This window comes from Oryza brachyantha, chromosome 4 (genome assembly GCF_000231095.2).
Source record: "Oryza brachyantha chromosome 4, ObraRS2, whole genome shotgun sequence".
Lineage (NCBI taxonomy): Eukaryota > Viridiplantae > Streptophyta > Magnoliopsida > Poales > Poaceae > Oryza > Oryza brachyantha.
In genome coordinates, this window is record NC_023166.2 from 18,370,688 (window position 1) to 18,394,084 (window position 23,397).

Below are 23,397 nucleotides of genomic sequence, written 5' to 3' on the forward strand. Positions count from 1 at the left end.
AATTAAGCTGCAATTATTTGACATACTACCCTGACTCAAAAGATTTCATATGTTAACGCCACATAAATAATTAGATAACAAATAAAGTGTCAAATTATCGTCAAATAACAGACCAATTTTAGTTAGACTCGCATAAAATAAACAGTTTTCTCGTCGAGAACACCTGCTCCACGTACGCACCACCGCCGGCGTCGCCGGCGACAACGACCTCGCACTACACGACGACGACGACGACGACGGCGACCAGAAAAACACGCAGCCCTCGCGGCCCCGCGTGTGTCCACGAATCCCCGGCTCGGGATCTCCGTCTCCGTGCCCTCGCCTCGTGTCTCGCGCCCTCTCTGCCGTATCGGTCAGCGTCACGCGCCACCGTCAAAAGCAAGGCCGGCCAGCCAGCAAGCAAGAAGCAGTAGCCGCCGCCGCCTCCTCTCTTCCGGGATTCTTGGTGTCCGGTGGTTGGTGCTGCGGGGGGAGAGGAGCAAGATGGCCGCGGAGTCGCCGTTCCGGCCGGATATACTGAAGGGCAAGGCGGCGCTGGTCACCGGCGGCGGCTCCGGCATCGGGTTCGAGGTCGTCACCCAGCTCGCCCGCCACGGCGCGCACGTGGCCATCATGGGGCGCCGCCGGGAGGTCCTCGACAAGGCCGTCGCCGCCCTCCGCTCCCACGGCCTCAGGGTAAGCCCCCCAATCCCCAACCCCTCCACTACCTAGCACCGTTCTATCTAGGGTTCCTTATGCGGCCACGGCCTCTCCCGCTCGAAATTGGTTTCTTTCTGCCCTATCAGTTTCGTTGGTGCTGTTGGTGAGTCAAAACCTCGAATCTGGATAGAAAGTTTGATGCTTTCTTATCTATGTTCATGAACAGATCGAGTTTTCTTAGGAGAAACCGTATACATACTAGTCGGATTTCTCTACTGATAAGTTTTATTATAAGGCCTCATGACTCAAATATACAGATAAAAGATGTGGTTTATATCTCATGCTGAGATCATGGGTCTGACTAGTGAATTTTTTTTTAAAATTATATCTTTGAGGCAGAGCTAGTCCTAATCTGTACTCCGTAATAAAACGGGCTTGGTGTCATGTGCACAGGCTGTTGGTTATGAGGGAGATGTGCGCAAGCAGGAAGATGCTGCGAGAGTGGTCGCCGCCACGGTGCAGCATTTTGGCAGGCTTGACATTCTTGTCAATGGGGCGGCTGGCAACTTCCTTGCTTCCCCGGAGGATTTGACGCCCAAGGGATTCAAGACAGGTACTTTGATTCAATCACTCCTCGTACGTTGGTAGTATTTCTTAAGATCTTCTTTTGTTTCACTTAGATAGTTAGATGTCATGTGATTTTTCTAGTTTGTGCAGTCGTGCTGATCTGTTATCTCTTTAGCCACATTCGTGCTATTAGCCTGTGTAATGTATACTGCAGTCTACTTGAGTGTTTGATGTTTCATTTATTGGCTGAGTTTGCTCTCTGCAGTTCTTGACATTGACACAGTGGGCACATACACTATGTGCTATGAAGCTCTCAAGTATCTGAAAAAGGGTGGCCCAGGGAAAGGCCCCTCTACTGGTGGCATCATCATTAACATAAGCGCTACTTTGCATTACACTGCAGCCTGGTACCAAATTCATGTCTCTGCTGCTAAGGTACTTGAATCTTCTCTTGTCTACGATGAGAAAGGAATTGAAATAAGTAGACTTATCCTGATAGATTGGCTTCTACAGGCAGGCGTTGATAGTATAACAAGATCATTGGCTCTGGAATGGGGAACAGATTACGACATCAGGGTCAATGGAATTGCACCAGGGCCAATTGAAGGCACTCCTGGAATGAGGAAGCTTGCACCTGAGGAAATGGGCAAGGGGAGTCGAGAAATAATGCCCTTATTTAAGTTAGGCGAAAAATGGGACATAGCAATGGCCGCACTTTATCTTACTTCTGATGCAGGTCAGTTGTGTTCTATGTTTTCCAATGAAATAACCAAAAGTTCTGTTTGCCAACTGAAATTCCATAACATCTGAGCAGCCACTTTCCAGAAAGTTGTAATCCTAAAATTATCTGCTATTATGGTGTTTGCAACCATTTCATGTTTCTACGATTCAATTTGCAGGAAAATATGTAAATGGGACTACAGTGGTGGTTGATGGAGGTCTTTGGTTAAGTCGCCCTCGCCATATTCAAAAGGAGGAAGTAAAGGAGCTCTCGAAGGTTGTTGAGAAGAAGGTTAGGACCTCTGGTGTTGGTGTGCCATCAAGCAAATTGTGATGTCCTTTATGGTTTAGATCACCCCTATTTGTCATGTAGAATCCTTTCGGAGGGGGAAGTCCTGTAGAGTACTAGAATCCTTGGAGGTTGCTATATCTTGTCATTAAGCTTTACTGCCTATCACCTGTAACATGTTCAACACATTTACTTTGTTCGCTGATCGAGTTAAACATTTACTGAAGTGGTTCTCATTCAAATCATATCTCTAGTTGTATTGAATTGACTTTGAATCCCAGCCAAAAAGGTGTTCATTAGTGAAATTCCCATGATATGTGAAAAATGTACACTTAAACAAGTTGAACACCATTTCATACCTTTGATATATGGTATAAAGTGTTATGTTGAAGATCTGAATACTTACATATTCTCCATGTTTCATAGAGTCAAGAACCTAAGCAAATTGGTTGTAATCTGCTACTATAACATTCAGGAAAAATCAAAATTTGGTTTTGACAGAATATGCATGTTTAAAACAGTAACAACTATATGCCTTACTAGGTGTGAACAGGGCCAAGATCTCCTAGAAAAACAAAAACAGATACTGACAGACCAGGCAAAATTGTATGAGCCTTGGCCTCCTGTGCCTCAACTGACTCCTGATAAGGAGCGCATAATTTCTTTACCTTATAAGTCAGTATGATGGTGCCTGAACTCTCTTGGAGTACTCCATTTAAGAAAAGTTCTCTTGTCATCTTGTTTTGCTTGTTCTTCATCATGACTTACAAATGAGCATCTGAACAAGTTCACAAGTAAAGAACCTGAAGAAACAACTGCATTTGACACGTTTTCTCTTGTGAATCGGAAGATAATCAGTATTAAATTATTCTGAATGTAAGTTTAGTATGCACTCCCATCTTTTAGGATAGTGCATTTGCAACGGATGAGCATTGAAAGTCTGAAACACGTTTCCAGAGAGAAGTATGATTGTTCATCTTTTGAGACTAGAACTGCTAAGCTCAGGAACTTACGTTGGTACAAAGTGAAGATTGGATATGTCATATATTGATTTTGACATGCAGCAGGTTAGGTGTAGGGTGGACCAGAAGCTGCCTTACTGAAAACATTATTGCTTCTAGTTATTCTCTGTCTTGGTCAATTCTAGCTGAGCTTTCTTATAGGAGAAACCTGCCTGCAAGCTCATCACTTGCTATGCTCAGGGGCAGTTAGCTGTCCACAGCAAGGCTCTTTCAAGCTTCCAACACTATATTTTCCAGCCTTTTGGTATCATCTCAAAAGACACACAAACCCACACATAAACTCCATCATCATGCATTACCTGTATATTATTTGGGTATTTATCCAAGCTGGTGCTAATTTAAGAACATATTGTTGTTTTCACTGGTTTGCATGAAAGATATCCGGAGTGTACATGCTAATTTAAAAGTCTGTGGGCGAATACATTTTGATAAATGGCATAAATTTGCAGAAAGTTAATTTAGCAACATGGCTTAATTTGCTTGTTCAATCTGATTGTGGTTTGGTATGTTCCTTGCTGTAATATATAGTGGGATAGCCTGACAATAGATCATCACTTGTAGCGGTCTTTTATTACTCAAGATAAGAACTTCGTGGCATATAAAGATGGCCTGACCCTTTGGTTTCTTCTGTATTGTCTGAAGCAGCCAGCAGGTACAGAAGGCTGATCTCTTTCTCTCTGTCACTCACACACACACACGCTTACAATATGAAGCAATTTGATAAATTTCGTATCATGTAGTATCTGAAACCCTTTACTTTGATTCTCATCTTACTTGAGCTTTTGTTTCCATGGCTATTACAATTTGAAGAACACTCTCTTGCAGGCTGAATAGGAGAAAAGAAGAACCAACCAGATCAATGGGGCGTGGGAAAGTAGAGCTTAAAAAGATCGAAAATCTGACAAACCGCCAAGTTACCTTCTCCAAGAGGAGGATGGGGCTGCTCAAGAAAGCAAATGAGTTGGCCATTCTTTGTGATGCACAAATTGGGGTGATTATATTCTCTGGCACTGGCAAGATGTACGAGTACTCCAGCGCCCCATGGAGGTGTGCATACTGTTTCTTGTTTCAAGTATCGTCTGTTGTTTGCATTATGTTATTTTCGTGGGGAAATAGAAATTCAGATATCTCGAAGTTACTCTTTGTGACTTATATCTCTTTGGTTTGTTCAATCAGTTGTCTGTCTTTTTTGCATCTTTTCTATGCTTCTTTCAGAACTTGTGCTGGAAATTGCTGATAATCCTCAATGTTTCATCATGTTTGAACTGATTTTTCAGTAAAGAACTCAAGCGAGTCCTCAACTGATGTTTGTACAAGTTTCTGCCACCTATGATCATTTTAACTTAGCTTAGGCTACTTGAAAATTATGAGACAAACTGATAATAATCAAATACATGCATCCTTTTCTTTTGGAAGGATTACAAATATCTTTGATAGATACCTCAAAGCCCCCAGCACCCGTTTTGAGGAGATGGATGTCCAGCAGGTACACCAGTTCAGCAGTTCTTATAAACCATTGCCATTAGTTTTTTACTACCTAAACCTAAACTTGTTCTTTTGCGTTACAGAAAATCATCCATGAGATGACAAGAATGAAGGATGAGAGCAACAGACTTAGGATCATTATGAAACAGTATATGGGTGATGACTTGGCTTCACTGACTTTGCAAGATGTGAGTAATCTTGAGCAGCAGATTGAGTTCTCTCTCTACAAAGTTCGTCTAAGAAAGGTAACAACTAAAAGCATGATGCACTACTTGTAATTCTCTTATCTGACAAAACCCTGGATTCATCACTGCTCATTGCTAACATCCTACTTGTAGCAGCAACAACTACTTGACCAGCAGCTTCTTGATATACGCAACAGGGTACGTAAGGAGAGGATGCATTGACTCATTATTCTTCCCTACCTTATCACACTGTTTTGAAATAACAATCATGCCTTGATCGCGCTCTTTCTGTTCCGATAGGAGATGCAAATTCCAGGAGACCAGAGCAACTATCTGTGCCACATGGTAAACCCTGTACAAGCTCAGCTCAGGTGGTATTGTGTTGTAAATTTTCTCTATATTTCAACTTGTCTGTGCCTGTCAAAAGAACCTGGCCAGTGATCAGACCCAGGCAGCTGCAATGGTCAATCCGAAACCATTTCCGTGGTGGGATGTGGGAAGCCAGATGTACAATCAGGATGCTGAATCCTCCATGACAGCACTGCAGCTTTCACCTCAGCTTCACGAGTACAAGCTTCAGCCACTGCAGCCCAACCTGCAGGAGGCCAACCTCCATGGCTACGTTCTCCGGCTGTGGTGAGTTCTCTGCCTCGTCTATGGCTACTCGTTTGATCCATGGACAAACCCTCCGGTATCAGTAGTTTCAACTTGTCACTTTTACAGTTGCTAAAGGACAGAATTAAACTCTTGTAAACTCAAATGTACTGTAAACGAGAACTGTGGGTACCTGGAACATTTTGAATTTTTTATCAGTCATGAAACTGAATGATGATATGTAAGCAACTTATACACTGACAAGTTGAGTTCGTCATCTGCAGAACCCTTGGGACGCCATGGAGCCCGGAATGGAACTGAGCAGCTGGTTGAGGATAATGAGCTTCGTCTCTGCCTGAATCTGCTACAGAACTCTAATACTAACCAGCTGAAAATAAACTGAATTCACATTATCTGTGTTATTGAACTTAATGATATGTGTTATTGAACTGTTTTCTCATGTTAGATGTAAATTAATGGTATGGGTGGCTTTCTTGTGTGTTTTCAAAGACTACTTATATTATCTGAAAAAAGAACTACTTGCATGTTTGTAATTAAGGTGTCTAATGGTTTCATCTCAAAAAACAAAAATGCATGTTGATTGCTGAGGGAGAAAGGAGAACGGAAGAAGGAAAGCAAATGGATGAGCCGAATAACTGAGGATTTTTTTTATTTATATACTTTATCTTTTAAATATTTGCAAAATGTATATTTTTGTTTACAAAATTTACAAAGCCACACTCCCAACGCTCCCTGCAAGGGGTGAGATGGTGTTTTTTTAATGTGGAGGGTCTAAATACAAATTTGTTTTATAGTTTACCCTATGGTATCTTTAAAATAGATCATATGAAATTGGATAAAGTCAAACATTATATCAAAATTATAGAGCTTGATGACATCTACAACTTTAATTAACAACCTTTTCATTTAACATTATTTAGATGTCCTACTATTTATTAGAAAATCTCATACATATATATTCACAAAATCTCAGATCTATATTTCAAATAACCTCCGACGAAGACACACTATAAAAGTTCTATCCAAAATGACATCTACCCCTCTATAATTGATCGCTTTTTCATACAAAGTAATATAGTGTCAAATACATATAATTAATTTCGTAGGGCCTAAATGTAAATACATTTTATTTGAAGAATATGTTTACTGTTGCAAAACTAGTTATACCTATTTAATATTATAAAATTTTAGAAAAAGAAGTGACCAACTATAAAATTATACTCCTTTAATCCTAAAAGGACTTATCTTTAGCCTCTTTTATTGGTTCCACAAAAGTTTTATTTTTTGAGTAATTATTGTAATGGAGTTTGGTAAATGAGACTACACACTAGTAATATACTAGTTATATTTATAATTAGATATCAATTGTATTATAATTATATTTGTAATTATATTCATGTGATTTTAGTGAAAAAAATCCGTCAAATGATGTATAGTCAATCTCATTCACGTAATTAGTAGCGGAGTCCGGATTTCAAGGCTGGATATTCACTCGACAATTGCCAATGAAATTCACCACAAAGAATATCAGGAGTGGATTTGTTTATGCATGTAAAAAAGTCCGAGAATGAAGTATTAGACATATGTATCAAAAAAATCAGAAATTTTGGGTATATTCATCACACTTATACCCGGTAACATTTTTAAAAGGGAGCACTGCCTTTTCAATTCACATGGTAATATTGTGCGGATGATGCGGATTTTATAATTCATAGCCCATACAAGAGAGGAAAAAATATAACAACAGGAAATATAATGTAAATACTCTGGTACTAAGCACGCATGTTCCTACTTAGGACACATTACACAGTGGAGAAATTATTCCACCACCAACCAACCCCGCAATAGCCCGTGGGTGGTGAAGTGATATATAGTTGTAGTCTTTTTACTTAAAATAAGTATAAGCGAAGTAGACCCACGATTAAAAACTAATTTATGTATAAAACTTTTATATACATATTCTTAATTATCTAAAAGCAAATGTTGAAAAATAAATTATAATAAAAAATCTAAAATTAATTTCAAGTTTAACGTATAAAGTTTAAATTTTGGCTTAAGAATAAGCAATAAATGAAAGATAGCTTATATTCCTCAAAAAAATTAGTTAAACCCCCCGCGAAACAAAAAGAAGAGAGAACTTTAGCTAATTCAGTTACGGTTTTTTAGCTGATGAATAATCCGAGGTTACTTCAATAAAAACAACTACTTACGGTAGTGTTGTTAGCTCAACTTAGAACTACCTTGATGTACCAAGGATATATCATAAATTTATGGGGCGATTTCACAGTGGTTCTACTTTAAAGTCCAATTAAGGATTTAGCCCTATTTTTTTCACTTTATAGATTTAGCCCTGTTAATGTACCGTTAGCAGTGTAAATAAAAAAATAAAATAAAAACGCAAAATGACAATAATGCCCCTCTCCGCTGTCTAACCCTATATGCACTTTCCCCACCCCACCTCGGTTGGAACTGAGCCGATGGGCGGCGGCAGTCCGGCGCTCCGGTGGCTGGCTGCCAAGAGCGGGCCAGGCGCGCGGCGGCGTCGGCCAGGCTCGGGGCGCCCAGCGGCTAGGGGCGCGGCGTCCGGCAGGCAGGCGCGGGGCGATGGGCAGACGTGCGGCGGCGTCGGCCAGGCTTGGGGTGGAGGCGGCTCGGCGTGCAGCGTCGGGCAGGCGCGCAGCGTCGGCCAGCGCGTGTGGCGTCCGGCGGGCAGGCGCGCGCGGCGTCGGCTTGGCGGGCAGCGGCCGGGCACGTGGCGGGTTGGCACGCTGCTGCGGCCAGGGCGCGGCGGCCGGGAGCGTGGCGGGCATGCGCGCGGGGCAGCAGCCAAGAAGGCGCACGGCTGCCCCGGTTTGCTGCGATCTGTATTTCGGTTGCGCTTCCCGTCAAAATCATATTCTGCCTGTGGATATTGCTTTGCAGGCAATATGCTATCAAAATTTTATAAAAAAGACAAAAGTATGTCAATTTTGTTTACCACAAAAAATTTAAGTTTGTTCAAATTTTAATCAAATGTGTTTTAAATCTTAGTCAAATTTATCAAACTTCAGTCAAATATCAATCAAAACCGACTCAAATTTATTAAATACATATTAAATATTACAAATATTTCTTAAAAGTACACATATAAGAACATGGCTAAATATGCAAATAACACCAACAAAATATGGTCAAATGTGCAAGGATAAAGACGTCCATTTTTTCTCACTTAACACCGTTAACCTAGCTTAATGGAGTAGGGTCAAACGAGAGCTTTAATTTTAAAAAGCGCGGCTAAATCTGTAAAGTAAAAAAACAGAACTAAATCCGTATTTAAAATCTAAAGTAAGACTAGTTATGCAATTGTTCCTAAATTTATTGACCATAGGTTATTTTGAAAACTAACCCCCTGGTTCTACTGGGGGTCTTACCGAGGGGTTTTCGCCTCAAGAAGGGAGAAATATCATTTATCAATTATCTCATTTATTTGTTGTATTTTTAATAAGTTTACATACTACAAATAATTTATGCCTATATCATTCTAGGTTTGCAAACCTTAACACATGCTAGCTTCTTGGTGCACTTAGTTAATATTATATGATTTGGGTTTTAAATCGTGTAAAACCGTTATGATTTACGAAACTTGGTTTAGCCAAAAGTTTTTAGAAAAATGCCCATTCAGTTCACTCTAGCCGGCCTCCTTATTCTAAAGTAGTATATATTAGTTTTGTATCCTCGTCACACCTGTGTAAGCATAAAACTGTGCTAGTATGTTGCCCCCAAAAGTTGATACATATAAGATTTAGTTGGAGATTTATAAGAAAAACTATATTATTCTCGCTAAGCCACATAAACATAAATCAGATGCTTCTACCAGAATATGCCAATATAAAACATATATTCTTACTAGGATAAGTTTTTTTTAGTTTTCCAGTCAATACCAAATGAGTTAATTCTCAATATATGAGAGATACTATTCGGGGATTTGATATCAAAAGAGATACACAACTCCCCAAATTAATTTAGCAAATAACCATGAAAGAGTAGATCTTGGATAGTTTAATTTAGCATGCATGCAAAAGTAGTCTATCTTTTGCTACCATTCTAATTTCTTCTCGCTAAATTATCTTTGGTTAAGATTATCTCTTAGACATATACCTCATAAAAATCTTTACTTAATAGGCTCTTCAGCTTCCACGAAATCTTATTACTCTATATTCCCATGGTTAATTAAAGTTAAATACATTGATCAGACCAAAACTGACCACTTTGACGAAGTTTCCACGATGGCTAAGTACTCAGGTTAGCGGCTATCAGCTAACGATAAAATATTTAAATATGCATAATTTGAGCAACAAAGTTATGCCAACTAACAAGATTGTGACCTACGTACTAATGATTTTCAAAAAAGAAATGCTAAGTGACCCAAAACTCATAGTAGTTGCAATTGATATTTGTCCTTAGATATTATATTACAAACTAAAGAAATAGCTTAGATCGAGCAAGTGATCTAAACATTTTTGCAAGAAACACATTTTTAAAAAACGTGGAGGAAATAATTTGTAACAACAACCATGCATTGACGATGATTTGCGCATGCCCCCCAACCGTCAATCACATGTCTTGATCACAAACGACTACCTGAGAAAATTGAGCTAGGCATACTGAAGTATTCTTCAAGCTTATCCCTAAATAGAACCTAACAACTCTTACCACAATATATTGAATGCGTCATGTTTACTGTAGCTCCATCCCTTAGGTTGTTCAGATGCATAAGCGAAATCTCTTATTAATGGTTAAAAAATAATTTATAGGTAAAATTTCTTATATACACGTTCTTAGTGATCTAGAAACAAAAGCTACAAAATAAACTATGATAAAAAATATTAAAATCAGCTCTAAATTTAAGTTTTAAAATATAAATTTTGGTTCGTAAACATAAGCGAAAAGATATGACCATATCATAATTGAATCCGACAAGATGGTATGGTAGGGGTGAGTGGTACTAGCAATGTCGCCATCACCAACTTAATTCCTACCTTCTGTGGGAAGTTGTTTTAGCAGTTTCTTGTGGTAAAAATAAAACTAGCCCGCCTAGGTTCAAATTCTAGATTTGAACACGAGTGATCGTATTTATAATTAATTATTATTTTAGTAGTAGACAATATACCAGGTAATGTGTAGGGCTAAATAGTGCATATATATATATATATATATATATATATATATATATATATATATATATATATTATCAGCTGAAAGTTATATGAAAAAAATATTAACAGACATGCAACAATAAATGTATGCATCTGCCACACTGTTGTGCGTACGTAGCATGGGATCAACAACTGTACGGCGAGAGCCGCTGATATATATCTGCCCGTACACTTGCATAAATTAATATTGCATATCTACATATGTAATTACAGAAAATAATATATTTATACCTATATATAAAGAGAGAGAAGTGCTGATTTCTCTAGGGACTCAAGAGAACGATCGAGCGAGAGGGTGAAGAGTAGTTCATCTTGGGCGAAAGGAAAAGAAATTGGAGACGATGGCTGCTCGTGGCCTGCTCAGATCGAGCGGCTCCACTGCCCAGGTGATGTGTCATGTATCAGTTTTATTATCGCTCTTGAGATGGTATATTAAGGTATTCGTATTACCAAGATACCAAAATTTTAGAATAAAAAAATGATATCTATCGGTACTTTTTTAATCACCGTAAAATTTATCATTACGCACGTATACATACAGCTCTTTTTCCACTACGATTATTGCGAGTCATGAAATGTCGAAGGATTATCTTATTTTTTTATGGCTATTTAAGAATATAAAGGAGTTTTAAAATCATTTTTAGAGGTAACTAGAGATACTATATTTTTTAGGCGAAAAGCTCTTGCTAAGCTTTTTACCATCTTTAAAATGTTAATTTGAGGTATCATATTTTCTAGTATAAAAATATATTATCTCTAAGTATTGAATATCTCTAGTCAGCAATATTTATCATTGGGAGGGAGCTTTGTAGATGCTTTTACTCAGGAGATTTGCTTCAGTCTAACAAAAAGTAATAAAAAGTATCTCGAGGTACTGATACACGCGGTATCAAATCGTTTTTGATCGTTGAATCTACCCGTGCACATCCTACTCAGCTAGATACAATGATAAGAAATAATTTGGTACCACGAAGTACCGGTACCTCGAGGTACTGTTTGTTGGACCGAAGCAAATCTCTTTATTATAGCGAACTTGATACTAGAACTAACTACTAGCTATAGGTTTATATTAGAGCTACATGTAAAATATAGATTAGTTATAAGGTTGCTCTACTATTTTTCTCATATGTTTCTCTCTCTTTCATATATATTTAATATTGTATTTATCTTGAAGCAGGTATCAAGCTAAATGTTGTACAAGAGCCAACAATTCTTATTTTTCATTTTTCTCTCCCTTCCACGTGTCCTTACATATACTCTCCCTGTTTCATATTATAATATTTTTTGTCTAACTAAAGACCTATTCATAGATCAATTTATATGTTTTAGATATGTGTTTATATTCATTAGCATATATTCATTCGCATTCATATAAATATAGGGACGACAAAAAATCTTATAACGTGGAACATAGGTAATAGCATTTTTTGCATGTTTCTTGTTGTTTTGGGTAAATATGTATTCAAACTTTTAAAATTTTGACCAAACTTTTAAAATATATAGTTTGAAATCACTAAAATAACATGTATAAGCGAGGAGATTTGCACCAGTCCAACAAAAAATACCTCGATGCACCGATACCTCAAGGCACCAAATCGTTTTCTACCATTGAATCAACTCCATTGGATATCGTTGGGTAGAATGTACAGTATTAGATTCAACGATCAGAAATAATTTGATACCGCAACGTACTTTTTGTTGGACTGAAGCAAATCTCATAAACGAGTCATAAAGTTTACTCTAATAGAAATAAAATTTACTTATTTATTATATAATTTTAATAAAAAATCGTGGGCAAAAATATATTTAGAAGACATATCATTATAGACTTTCTTCTTTGGGAGTAGCGTTCTTTGATTATTGTATATGAGCTTTTCTTTTGATGTGCCTGTTCAGAAATCAGAATTGGATTTTCTTCACCAATTCATGATGTGTCCTCTCATTTGAAATCCACAGGCAATGAACTTAATAAGGCATGCTGCTTTTGCTGGAAGCTTTCAGGGACAAACAGGTTGTACCTCACATGCATCAGCTAGGCAGTTCAGCACAGGACTTGCTCCTCTGCCAGATTCACCTGAAGAAGCTGGGTACACTGGAAACAAATATTATGATTCATCATATTGCTACATATATAATTTTATACTAAACATTCTTTTATGTGTAACGAATAAATGTAGAGTTTTTTTGTTGTTTACAAACTATATTTTTGTTAGGTTTAAGGGGCACTCCATGTTGTCACCATTCACTGCCGGATGGCAGGCCAAAGACCACCCCTTCATTATTGAGAGATCGGAGGTTGCGTACTATAAACTCTGGCATTGCATTGTTTTTTTTATTTTTTTCACTTGTCTTGGGAACTAAATTTGTACCATGTCTCTCAAGCTAACCTTCGGTAATGTGGTGATTGGCGTCCCCTGTCATTATGTCAATGTCATTATCGTCATTGACATGTGGGTCTATAAGAGGATGAGACCTGCATACCAATGATCGTAATAGCATTGATATAATGACAGAGGATCGAAAAATCGCTATAACGTATTAATTGGCGTGTATATGCAGGGTTCTTATGTTTATGACAGCAAGGGGAACAAGTACTTGGATGCACTTGCAGGATTGTGGTGTACAGCCTTAGGTATGTGCATGCAAGCTCTTGAGTGTGATTTTGTGTTCATGTACCAGAAGATTGGTGAATTTTTATGGTGATGTCTGCACCACAATTTAATTTAGGGGAAATTTCACATACCATTTGCCATGTTTTCAGGTGGCAGTGAGCCTCGGTTAGTTAAAGCAGCAACCGACCAATTAAACAAGTTGCCATTCTACCACTCTTTTTGGAACAGTACAACCAAGCCACCATTGGTATACATTTTGCATTTTTCGTAAATGATTAGTTCATTTGTATTCTCTTTCTTTTTTCTTTCCTTTTTTTTTCAAGCAAGAATGGAAGAGGAAACGATTGTGTTGGATTTCTTGGTTTTATTTCTAACAGCTATTAAAATTGCAAGCATTGATGATTAATTTTTTTCCAGGATCTTGCAAAGGAGCTTATCGGCATGTTCACTGCCAGGGAAATGGGAAAAGTGTTCTTTACAAACAGCGGTTCAGAAGCAAATGACTCTCAGGTAGGATTGTGGTTGTAACAACGAGTTTTTTTTACCATTTTTATTAAAAAATAACTCGAGGTATCATATTTTTTATGTAAAAATTTAGTACCTTGAAATACAGTGTACCTGAAAATAACAAAATTTTACACTAAAATTTTAATTATCTCAAAGTATTTTTTAAGAATGTAAAAAAATCCATAGTTGCCTTCTCCAAGAACATGTAGCAGACTTGTGCTGCCTGTGCATCATTGCATTATAAGAAACGTTTCCTGTAGTTTATACAGCTAGCTTACGCTTTACACACAGATACACGGTATTATAGGTGGTATAGCTTTTACTGGTATTGTGAAATTTTCCATGCTGTGCACATTGTTCAAAATTTTCAACATTTCATTAGTAACTTCTTATTACTTGATTTAGTGGTTATATATTATGGTAGACGACTATAATTGTTTTCACAGCAACCACAAAATTCTCATACAACGGCCTTTTGGTGTATTCATCTGATCTTCCCATGGTATTAATATGCACAAAAATGTTTGTCTTTTGCAGGTCAAACTAGTATGGTACTATAACAATGCATTGGGGAGACCAAACAAGAAAAAAATCATCGCGCGATCAAAGGCGTAAGCAGATAACATACTCCTCTTTATTCATCCTGATTACCTCCTAGTTACCATCAATGCTTGTCCCATCTTATTGTTTTCAATATTATTGGAATGGATGTAACTCTTACGCCCTGTTTACTTCACCAAAATTTCGTTTTCATCTGTCACATTGGATCTTTTGATATATATATAGAGCATTGAATATAGTTAAAAAATAACCAATTACATAGTTTGAAGGAATTTGCTAAATAAACCTTTTAAGCATAATTAGTCTATAATTAGCCATGACTGCTACAATAACTCACATGTGCTAATGACGGATTAACTAGACTTGAAAATTCGTCTCGTGGTTTTCTACCACCTTATGTAATTAGTTTTGAAATAGTCTTTCGACACTCGGTCAAATATCCGATATGACATTCAATATAAAAATTTTCACTGTAAGCCTTTTTGCAGGTACCATGGATCAACATTAATATCAGCTAGTCTGTCTGGGTGAGTGTTATGTCTTACAGAAAAAAAAAATATTTTGCCTTCATTATCCATGAAATTTATCTAGGGCTCTCTAGAATTTTCTCAACTAAATATTGAGTTCTCTGGTCCATTGTTTATTGATACTTGAAATAATATACTAACATCTTTTGCACACTTAGCCTTCCTATTATGCATCAAAAGTTTGATCTACCAGCACCTCTTGTTCTGCACTCAGACTGTCCTCACTACTGGCGCTGCCATCTTCCTGGTACTATTATAGTTCAGAAAATGTGTTACATAAGCATGCCAGCATATTATGCTAATGAAATGATTTTGTTTGGTAAACAGGTGAGGCAGAAGAAGAGTTTGCAACCAGACTTGCCGATAATTTAGAGAATCTTATTCTCAAAGAAGGACCAGAAACAGTAAAGTCCTCTGCATGCCAAAACTTACATTTTATCTGCATACCCAAATTTTACTGATATAATTCTTCTTCACCTCTCAGGTTGCTGCTTTCATTGCTGAACCTGTAATGGCTGCTGGAGGTATCATCCCTCCTCCGAAGACATATTTTGAGAAGGTGGGTATACATATAGTCTGTCTCTGACGCATTTTTCATTATAGTTTAATCGATACTGTTGATCTATTTTTATCAGACGACTGGGATTAAATGACACTATCAACAATATTATATATAGTAAAAATTTGAAGGAGTAATATTGTCCTTTTATTGTGATCTTTATTGCCAAAAATCAAAATTACAAAATATTACTAATCATTTAATTAACAAAGTACAAAAACACCCATTTTAATCAATGGCTGAGATTAGTAGTAACTATTTTGTACCTTCTGGGTAGAAAATAAAAGTACAAAACCATTTATAAGTTCAGTAATTTGTATCATGTACTGTTAAACTTGTTCCTACCTATTCATCATGTGCTGCTGTGTTGTCGGCCAACAGATTCAAGCGGTACTTAAGAAGTACGATGTCCTTTTCATAGCAGATGAGGTGTGTTAATCTCCTACTGATCCCAACATAAAATGGTGAAACAACTTAACAATTAATTTCGTGCAAAACTTTTTTCACTTACCATCAACTCCAGGTCGTTACTGGATTTGGACGGCTGGGAACCATGTTTGGGTCTGATATGTACAACATCAAACCAGATCTTGTCTCCTTGGCCAAGGTGAGTGACAGAGTGAGTGAGTTCTTCAAACCATTGAAAAAACTGTTAATTAAGTTGAAGCAGGATGATTTATGCCAATTTCATACCATGTTAGGCTCTCTCATCTGCCTATGTCCCAATCGGAGCAACTCTCATTAGCCCAGAAATATCTGATGTGATTCATTCTGAGAGCAATAAGATTGGTTAGTCAGTGCCACTTTCTGAAGTCTGAACTCAGTATTTGTCAGTACATTGGCATGTGCTGAACTGCTACCTCTTACAGGCGGTTTTGCTCATGGCTTTACATACTCTGGCCATCCAGTTTCTTGTGCTGTTGCCCTAGAAGCTCTGAAAATTTACCGGTATATTGAAAACCCTTTTAGCATTACACAGTGCACTTGTGCTTACTGGCTATTGAGTTTCCAGTTCCTGATAAATCTTTCATGAAATTTGTGTTAGGGAAAGGAATATCCCTGATCATGTCAAGCAAATTTCTCCAAGGTTCCAGGAGGGAATCAAGGCCTTTGCAGGAAGTCCAATTATTGGAGAGGTATCATATCTCTGCCCAAAACACTCAAATGAAGCTAGCTCCTCCTGGTACAAGTATGTCAGAAAGATTACTTTTATTTTGTTCAAGCTTAACTATTGAGCCCTTGTATGCAGACACGTGGTGTAGGGTTGTTGCTAGCGACTGAATTCGCTAACAACAAATCGCCAAATGATCCATTCCCTATTGAGTGGGGTAAGCAATAATAATGATTACATGTTCTTATTATAAGTCAATAGAATTTAGTATATAGATTGCACATTATCTGTTATCTACTCACTGGAAGTTGCAAACTACTACCTAATCTGGACCATTACGATATGTTATCATAGTATATATATCACACTTTATCCAAAATGTGACTTGCCTGGAATAAGCAAAGGTTTATGGTGTGGTTTTTCAGGAGTTGGACAAATCTTTGGAGAAGAGTGTAAGAAGCGTGGCATGCTAGTTAAGGTTGCTGGAGATGTGATTGGCATGTCCCCACCACTTATAATGACCCATGGAGAAGTTGATGGAGTAAGATCAAATTTCACATTGTTACCTTTTCTTCAATTACTGGCCATAGATGAAAATAACATTATTAATATGTCATACTCAACTGCTTTCAGCTCGTGAGCATATATGGGGAAGCTTTAAAGGCCACAGAGGAAAGAGTAGCAGAGCTGAGATCCAAGAAAACTAGGTAGAGGCATCTGTTGTAAGCATAATGATGGCAATATTACCAGCAATTATCTAAGCTGGTGAACATGATAATTCTGTGTTGCTTTAAATTCTAATAATTTATGGTCAAACAATTCTACAGTGTTCTATGAATAAATATTTTTGCATGTTGAGAATATGTGTTTTTTTAGTAAGCTGGCATAGTCATTTTTAGAAGAAAAAAAACAGTTGATTAACTAGCGGAGGATATTGCGGATCAAGGGGTTGTTTAGTTGCCAGCCACAAGTTTGGCAAGTAGGTTTAACTACGTTAGTGAAGTTTTGGTTCTTGCCATAAGTTTGTTATGCTAACATTTTCCTTAAATTGGTTCTAAGTTGTGACAATGAGGCTAAAGTGTGGCTTTAATTTTCAAGCTTAGACATCCTTAGACAACCAACCAAATAACTTCTAAAATGCAAGCTTATAAGTCCATAGACAACCAACCAAATAACTTCTAAAATAAAAACTAAGAGGCATGTAAGGAACTTCATCAACAATTAATTTGACTGTAGAGAGGTTATACAGTCTTATAAAATCATTCATTACTATCAAAACGGAAATATAGCGAGATAGATACAATAAAAAAAGCCATTGCAAAACCAATTTGCTAATTTGGTTTTTTCACTGCTACTCGATCGGTGACTCTGATTCCACTTACTATTGATCGGTCTCCAAACCTAGTGCTGGGAAATACATTACTATTGATGTGATGAACTTGAGAGCTAGTTTAAAATGTCTTGACAGATAATTCCAGGCCTAGATTGACTAGGGCTTAAGAAGCATGGTAGCAACAAAAACATCCTTGTAGTTCTAACAGATCCATTAATACTAGATAATCCAACAAAAACATCTTTTTTTAACTGAAAGTTCATCTCTTTCTGCCTGGCCTACTTTCACATGACGTCTCCGACGAAAACTGGCAGCAATAATTAATTGATATCACATACTATATATAGACATATATATAGTAGTCAAGTCAGACACACATCAAGTACTCAAAGCTGGGAGCAATCAAGCTTTGACGTTAACAGACAATTAAGGGAAATCGACAAGAGTACGTTTAGGATTAGTAGTAATTAACTTCAACTGAACAATTAAGAAAATTGACGTAACTAGGGGCGATTGTTCGGCGGCATATTTGTAAAAAAAAATTTATAAATAAAATGTATTCTTAGCGATCTAAAAGATAAGGCTGAAAAATAAACTTGGGTGAAAAAAACCTCATAATTAATTTCAAATTTAAAGGTAGAAATTCAAATTTTAGCTTAGGCCATCCTCAATATAAGTTTTATGGACAAGATTATCTAGAGGAACATGTCATCTAAAAAGTTTGAAACTAGGATAAAACACCCATCTCTCAATGCATGGTTTCATTTATTATTGTTTCCTAGGTTATATGCAAGACACAAGCTGTCTAGATAACAGTGCATAGAAGGTTTTATCTCAATGAAACTCATTTCATCTTTCTCTTCATTAATACTTTGTCACATCATCAAAAAAGTCTACATGACATCCTATTTATTGCCTATAAAACTCACATTGAGATTGGTCTTATAAGCATAAACATAAACGAAAAGATGAGCCAGTAGACTTTTGCTAAAACTGAATTAGAGCAAGTATAATAGTAGGCTATAAACTGGTTATATGCTTATGTGGGGGAGAGAGGGGATGAAAGAGAGTGTAAGCAGACTGTTAGTTTGTAGCCAGCTTGGACACAGGAACCAAGAAACTCTGTGAGAGTGACATGTGGGTCCTGCATTAATGATGAAGAGCTAACTAGTATATGGGTGGGCTAAGAGAAGATTATAAGAAATCTTATAGCCAGCTTATTGGCTACGTTATTAGCCTTGCTCTTAGAGCATTCCCAACAGCTTATCTAAATTTGGTCATTCATATCTTCATTTGGATGATCATCTAAAATACTTTTATCCTTCATATCCCCTTGTACTCCAGCAGATCATCTATATATAGCTTCATCTATATCTATTTGGAGGATTAGATAACATCTAAATATAGAGTTTCTCAATCCTAATATGGATGACATCCAACAATAGATGATGAGATAGATGTTCTGCTGGCGCTGAACTTTTACTCTTTATCCTCTATTTTTAGAATGGAAAATGGGATAGATGAGCTGTTTGGATGCTCTTAGATGCAATCAAGAAGGCAGGCGAAGGGACCTACCTAGAAGTAGGGAGGGGGGAAATGTTGCTGGACCTGGCCCGGCCGCGCGGCAAATGTAGCGCAAGCTTGATCTCCGGCGCCTCGTACGGCCATCTCTTCGGCGATCTTGGCCGCCCTGGATCTGACCAGCCGTCCAGCATGGCCGCGGCCTCGTGGCGGCGGTCGGCGAGGCAGTGGCCGACGAGGGCGAAGTAGCAGGGGTAGAGGTGGCCCTGCCCCTGGTCGTCGTTGATCCTGAAATCGATCGCCCGTCCGTCGACGCACGCACCAATTACCACTCTTTCTTAGGCCATGGGAGGGGAGGGGAGGGGAGGGGAGGGAGAGAGGAGATCGAGGTTTTTCTTACGCATTGAAGGCCTCCGGTGTAGTCGTTCTTGATGAGGAAGGCGAGGAGGCGCCGGTAGCGGAGGCGCATGACGCAGTAGTGGTCGACGGAGCGCGCCGGCCTGCGGTTGCCGCCGGCGTCCTCCGCCTCCGAGTCCGCGAACTCCATCGATCTTCCCTCCCGCCCTCCCAGCATGCATACTCTCTCTCTCTCTCTAATTCTCCATCTCTCTTCAAATTTCAAAAGAAGAAGAATAAAACAAGACTACAAGAGGGTCGGGGTAGAGGTCGAAGTCGGGTCGGGGGCTCGGGGCTCGAGGTCTCACTTAATTTATTTTATTTGTTTTATTTTTAAAATTCATGTTAAAATTTTTCGCACTGATTATTTACTCTCAGTTACATAAAATGCACAAACTGTGCACGCAAATAAAATTTTCATTTGTTTTTCAAGTTTATATTCAAACATAAATCATCACGAGCATTAAAGGCACTTGCCACAATGAAATAAAAGAAAATGTAACGATATGGGCATGAAAGGGATTAAATTAAAATTTTAGTCGTATAAGTGATCGATAAATTTCCTATAGAAGGGATTAAGCGTATTTCAGCGAATTTATCCTAAAACCATACATAAAACCCAAGAATAATCTGACAGAAAATAAAGTAGCTAGTGCACATGATGATGTGAAACGTTATCTGCTTGCCATCCATCAGCAACTTGCCAACTTGATTGGCGAATGCCAGATGCATTATTGTTGGTCAGATAAATTTGAGATTTTGCCATTGCTTAATGCTGGCTTCGATCTTATGCCATCTCACAAATGGGCTTTGATAAAGAGCCACGTTTAATTGGGTGGGCTTCGATATTTTGTCATTTTAGCTTATTTACGCATTTTAGATTTATTTTTGGTGAAATTAATTGATTATGTGACCGATTTACCCCTGTCTCTATTTTGTTGGAGCTATGGCGACGTCGGCGCGAGTGGTAAGCGAGGAGCCGACGTCGGCGCACGTGGCAAGTGAGGAGTCCAAGCGCCGGCAGCGGAAGGCGCGGCAGCGGAGGAGGGTGCCGGCAGCGGGAGGGTCTCGGCACGGGCGGGCGGCATCGGCGCCCGAGCGTCGGCAGCGGGAGGCGCGGTGGTGGAGGAGGGCGCCGACAGCGGGAGGGTCTCGGCGCGGGCGGGCGGCATCGGCTGGGCCGGAGGGGCGGCGAGTCGGGCTGGCCCGAGTGCCCAGCGGAAGGCGTGACGGCGGAGGAGGGCGCCGACAGCGGGAGGGTCTCGGCGTCGTCGGGCAACGTCGTCTGGACCGGAGGGGCGGGGAGTCGGGCTGGCCCAAGCGCCGACAGCGGGAGGCGCGACGACAAAGGAGGGCGCCGGCAGCGGGAGGGTCTCGACGCGGGGGGCGGCACCATCGGTTGCTGCTCTGGATCTCTCTCCTCTCGTTTATGATTTTTTTGGTCCGGTTCAATGAGGAAGACAGGGACAAAATAGTACTGTTTGTAATTAATTTTATGGAAAATACATCTAAAATGCATAAATGAGCTAAAATGGCAAAACATCGAAGCCCACCCAGTTAAGCATGGCTCTTTATCGAAGCCCATTTGTGTGATGACATAATACCGAAACCAACGTTAAGCAGTGGCGAAATCTCAAATTTCTCTCTTGGGTCACGAGTAGGTTACATTTCATCTCTAGTAATCGGTCACACCTGACTGAGCGAGCATAATTTTGATTCCCACCATCAAGCTGATCACTGAAATTAACACCCTATTTTTTTCTCCTCTTATACTTGTAATTCAAATTTTCAATCTTAATTTTGAAGTTGATTTTGCGGTGTTTTCATCGAAGTTATTTTCAGCATTGATTTTTTCGATAGTTAATAATACATAAGATTTTATTTATAGGTTATTTTTCGTTTGCAAGTATGTCTTTTGCATAAAAAACCAAACAATCACCCTCTAATATGCCCTCACAGTAAGAGGTAACCCTCTATTTTGTAATATAATATGTTTGATTTTTTTGCTTGCAATATTTGATCATTTGTCTTATTTAAAAATTATAAAAATATTATTTATTTTGCTTGCGACTTACTTTGTTATAAAAAACTTTAAGCATGACTTGTCAATTTTTATATTTGTACTAAATTTTTAAATAAGACGAATGGTAAAACATTGTAATAAAAAAATAAACATCTTACGTTATAAAATGAAGGTAATATATGAGAAGTTTGGACATCCCGAGATATACTATTTCTTGTGAAAAAGAAAAAAGAAGTTTCTCAAAAGCATTGCTACGTTCCAAATAAAGCGTGAACTTTTGAATTGTAGGTACCAACTCATGCTCCGTTTAAAGCCTGAAAAGATTTTGTTCTATTATTATCTAAATTTTATAGCTATTTAAGATAACATTAATGAATGAATAAATTTACTATCATAAATTTGAAAATTTATTCTAACAAGTGAGACGGAAAGATATTTTTTTACATAAAACCATTAATACATAAAGGGCATCATCTTTTCGCGTCTACTTCTGCTTATAAGTCAAAATTTAAAATTTTAATTATAAATTTAAGGTTTTTTCATCATTGTTTAGTTTTGACCCTTTCTTTTTATATTACTGAAAACACGTATATAAAGTTTTATTTATAAAATGTTTTTTATTTAAAATATATCATTTCACTTTTTTCAAAAAAAAAAAACCTAACAATGGGACTGAAAATCCAAAATCTACCTAACGAAAAAAAAAAAAGCAGGGGACCGGTGAGGGGAGCTCACCTTTCCAACGAGTGCCTACTGCCTACGAGAGAAGATCTACGTAACGTAGGAGATGGAAGACGATAGAACCAGTGACACGTCAGACATGTGCTCAATGCGTATCCAGAAGACAAGCTTCCTTGAACTTGAATTCCCAGGCCTTCACGCAACGCTGCATTCTTGACAACTTGCAAAGTGTAATTAATTTATTTTAGGGTAAGCTCCGCTTTGAACCGCATTTTTTTTATTTTATTCTATTCTTAAACCTAGTTATTTCATTTTAGACTAAATTAATTTAACAATTTTTATGATTTAGACCATGCAAATCTTTTTTTTCAAGAAAAAAATTATAAGGATATCATTGTAATTTGTAAAATTAAAGATACGTCATCTTTACCCCATGTCATTGGTTTATGCGGACCTGACATATAAATAACAATAACATATCTCTAACTTTACAAAACTATAATAATACGATTACAAATTTCTTTTTTTAATACATGTCCAGCCCCTCTCCTTTCACTAAAATATATAGACATGTGAGAACTTCCCCGGTGCACTGCGACCTATATGTTTAAGATCATTTTTTATATTGAAAAGTTGCTTAAAACAATCCAAACTATAACTGTTTTTTATAATCACTCTTTATATTTTATAATCACCCAAGTTTAGTGCTGTTAATTTTCCCTAATTTTTTTGTTGACACTTCAGCTAGAGAAGAGTCTGCGCTGTGCACACGTCCCCACATCTCTCGCCGTCGCCTGCGGCCTCTTCGCCGCCTGCCTTGGATAAATTTGGCCACGTCCCCCTCCACCT

At 38.1% G+C, this 23,397-nt stretch overlaps 3 protein-coding genes and 1 long non-coding RNA gene across 6 annotated transcripts; 3 read left to right on the forward strand and 1 right to left on the reverse strand.

The window, feature by feature from the left end:
* Nucleotides 1-132: 132 nt before the first annotated feature.
* LOC102701258 (peroxisomal 2,4-dienoyl-CoA reductase [(3E)-enoyl-CoA-producing]) lies at nucleotides 133-2,582 on the forward strand. Its single transcript, XM_006652753.3, has 5 exons — nucleotides 133-675; nucleotides 1,093-1,252; nucleotides 1,472-1,641; nucleotides 1,720-1,942; nucleotides 2,106-2,582. The coding sequence occupies exons 1-5, from the start codon at nucleotides 484-486 to the stop codon at nucleotides 2,258-2,260; spliced, it is 900 nt and encodes a 299-aa protein (XP_006652816.1). The 5' UTR covers nucleotides 133-483; the 3' UTR covers nucleotides 2,261-2,582.
* An 897-nt stretch (nucleotides 2,583-3,479) lies between these two features.
* On the forward strand, nucleotides 3,480-6,104 carry LOC102714733 (MADS-box transcription factor 31-like). 3 transcript variants are annotated; one of them, XM_015836212.2, is made up of 8 exons: nucleotides 3,480-3,551; nucleotides 4,063-4,284; nucleotides 4,654-4,723; nucleotides 4,806-4,967; nucleotides 5,061-5,105; nucleotides 5,208-5,252; nucleotides 5,335-5,543; nucleotides 5,786-6,104. In XM_015836212.2, coding segments are annotated over exons 2-8 (720 nt in total). In that variant the 5' UTR covers nucleotides 3,480-3,551; nucleotides 4,063-4,096; the 3' UTR covers nucleotides 5,787-6,104. The 3 variants fall into 3 exon arrangements, with proteins under 3 accessions (XP_015691698.1, XP_015691695.1, XP_015691696.1); XM_015836209.2 differs by lacking the exon at nucleotides 3,480-3,551 and adding an exon at nucleotides 3,560-3,889; XM_015836210.2 differs by lacking the exons at nucleotides 3,480-3,551; nucleotides 5,786-6,104 and adding an exon at nucleotides 3,560-3,889 and having other exon boundaries at nucleotides 5,064-5,105; nucleotides 5,335-5,547.
* A 6,572-nt stretch (nucleotides 6,105-12,676) lies between these two features.
* Nucleotides 12,677-17,446, forward strand: LOC102702002 (probable gamma-aminobutyrate transaminase 2, mitochondrial). The gene is made up of 18 exons (XM_006652755.3): nucleotides 12,677-12,804; nucleotides 12,931-13,012; nucleotides 13,277-13,349; nucleotides 13,479-13,576; nucleotides 13,747-13,839; nucleotides 14,374-14,447; nucleotides 14,886-14,924; nucleotides 15,083-15,171; nucleotides 15,252-15,328; nucleotides 15,409-15,483; nucleotides 15,865-15,912; nucleotides 16,007-16,090; nucleotides 16,185-16,272; nucleotides 16,353-16,431; nucleotides 16,529-16,619; nucleotides 16,733-16,811; nucleotides 17,020-17,135; nucleotides 17,228-17,446. The coding sequence occupies exons 1-18, from the start codon at nucleotides 12,677-12,679 to the stop codon at nucleotides 17,303-17,305; spliced, it is 1,491 nt and encodes a 496-aa protein (XP_006652818.1). The 3' UTR covers nucleotides 17,306-17,446.
* On the reverse strand, nucleotides 15,314-16,551 carry LOC102701812. The gene is made up of 4 exons (XR_423444.3): nucleotides 16,344-16,551; nucleotides 16,177-16,254; nucleotides 15,995-16,080; nucleotides 15,314-15,894 (listed from the first exon to the last, which is right to left on the reverse strand). It is a non-coding gene; the product is annotated as an uncharacterized LOC102701812 (long non-coding RNA).
* Nucleotides 17,447-23,397: the final 5,951 nt, after the last annotated feature.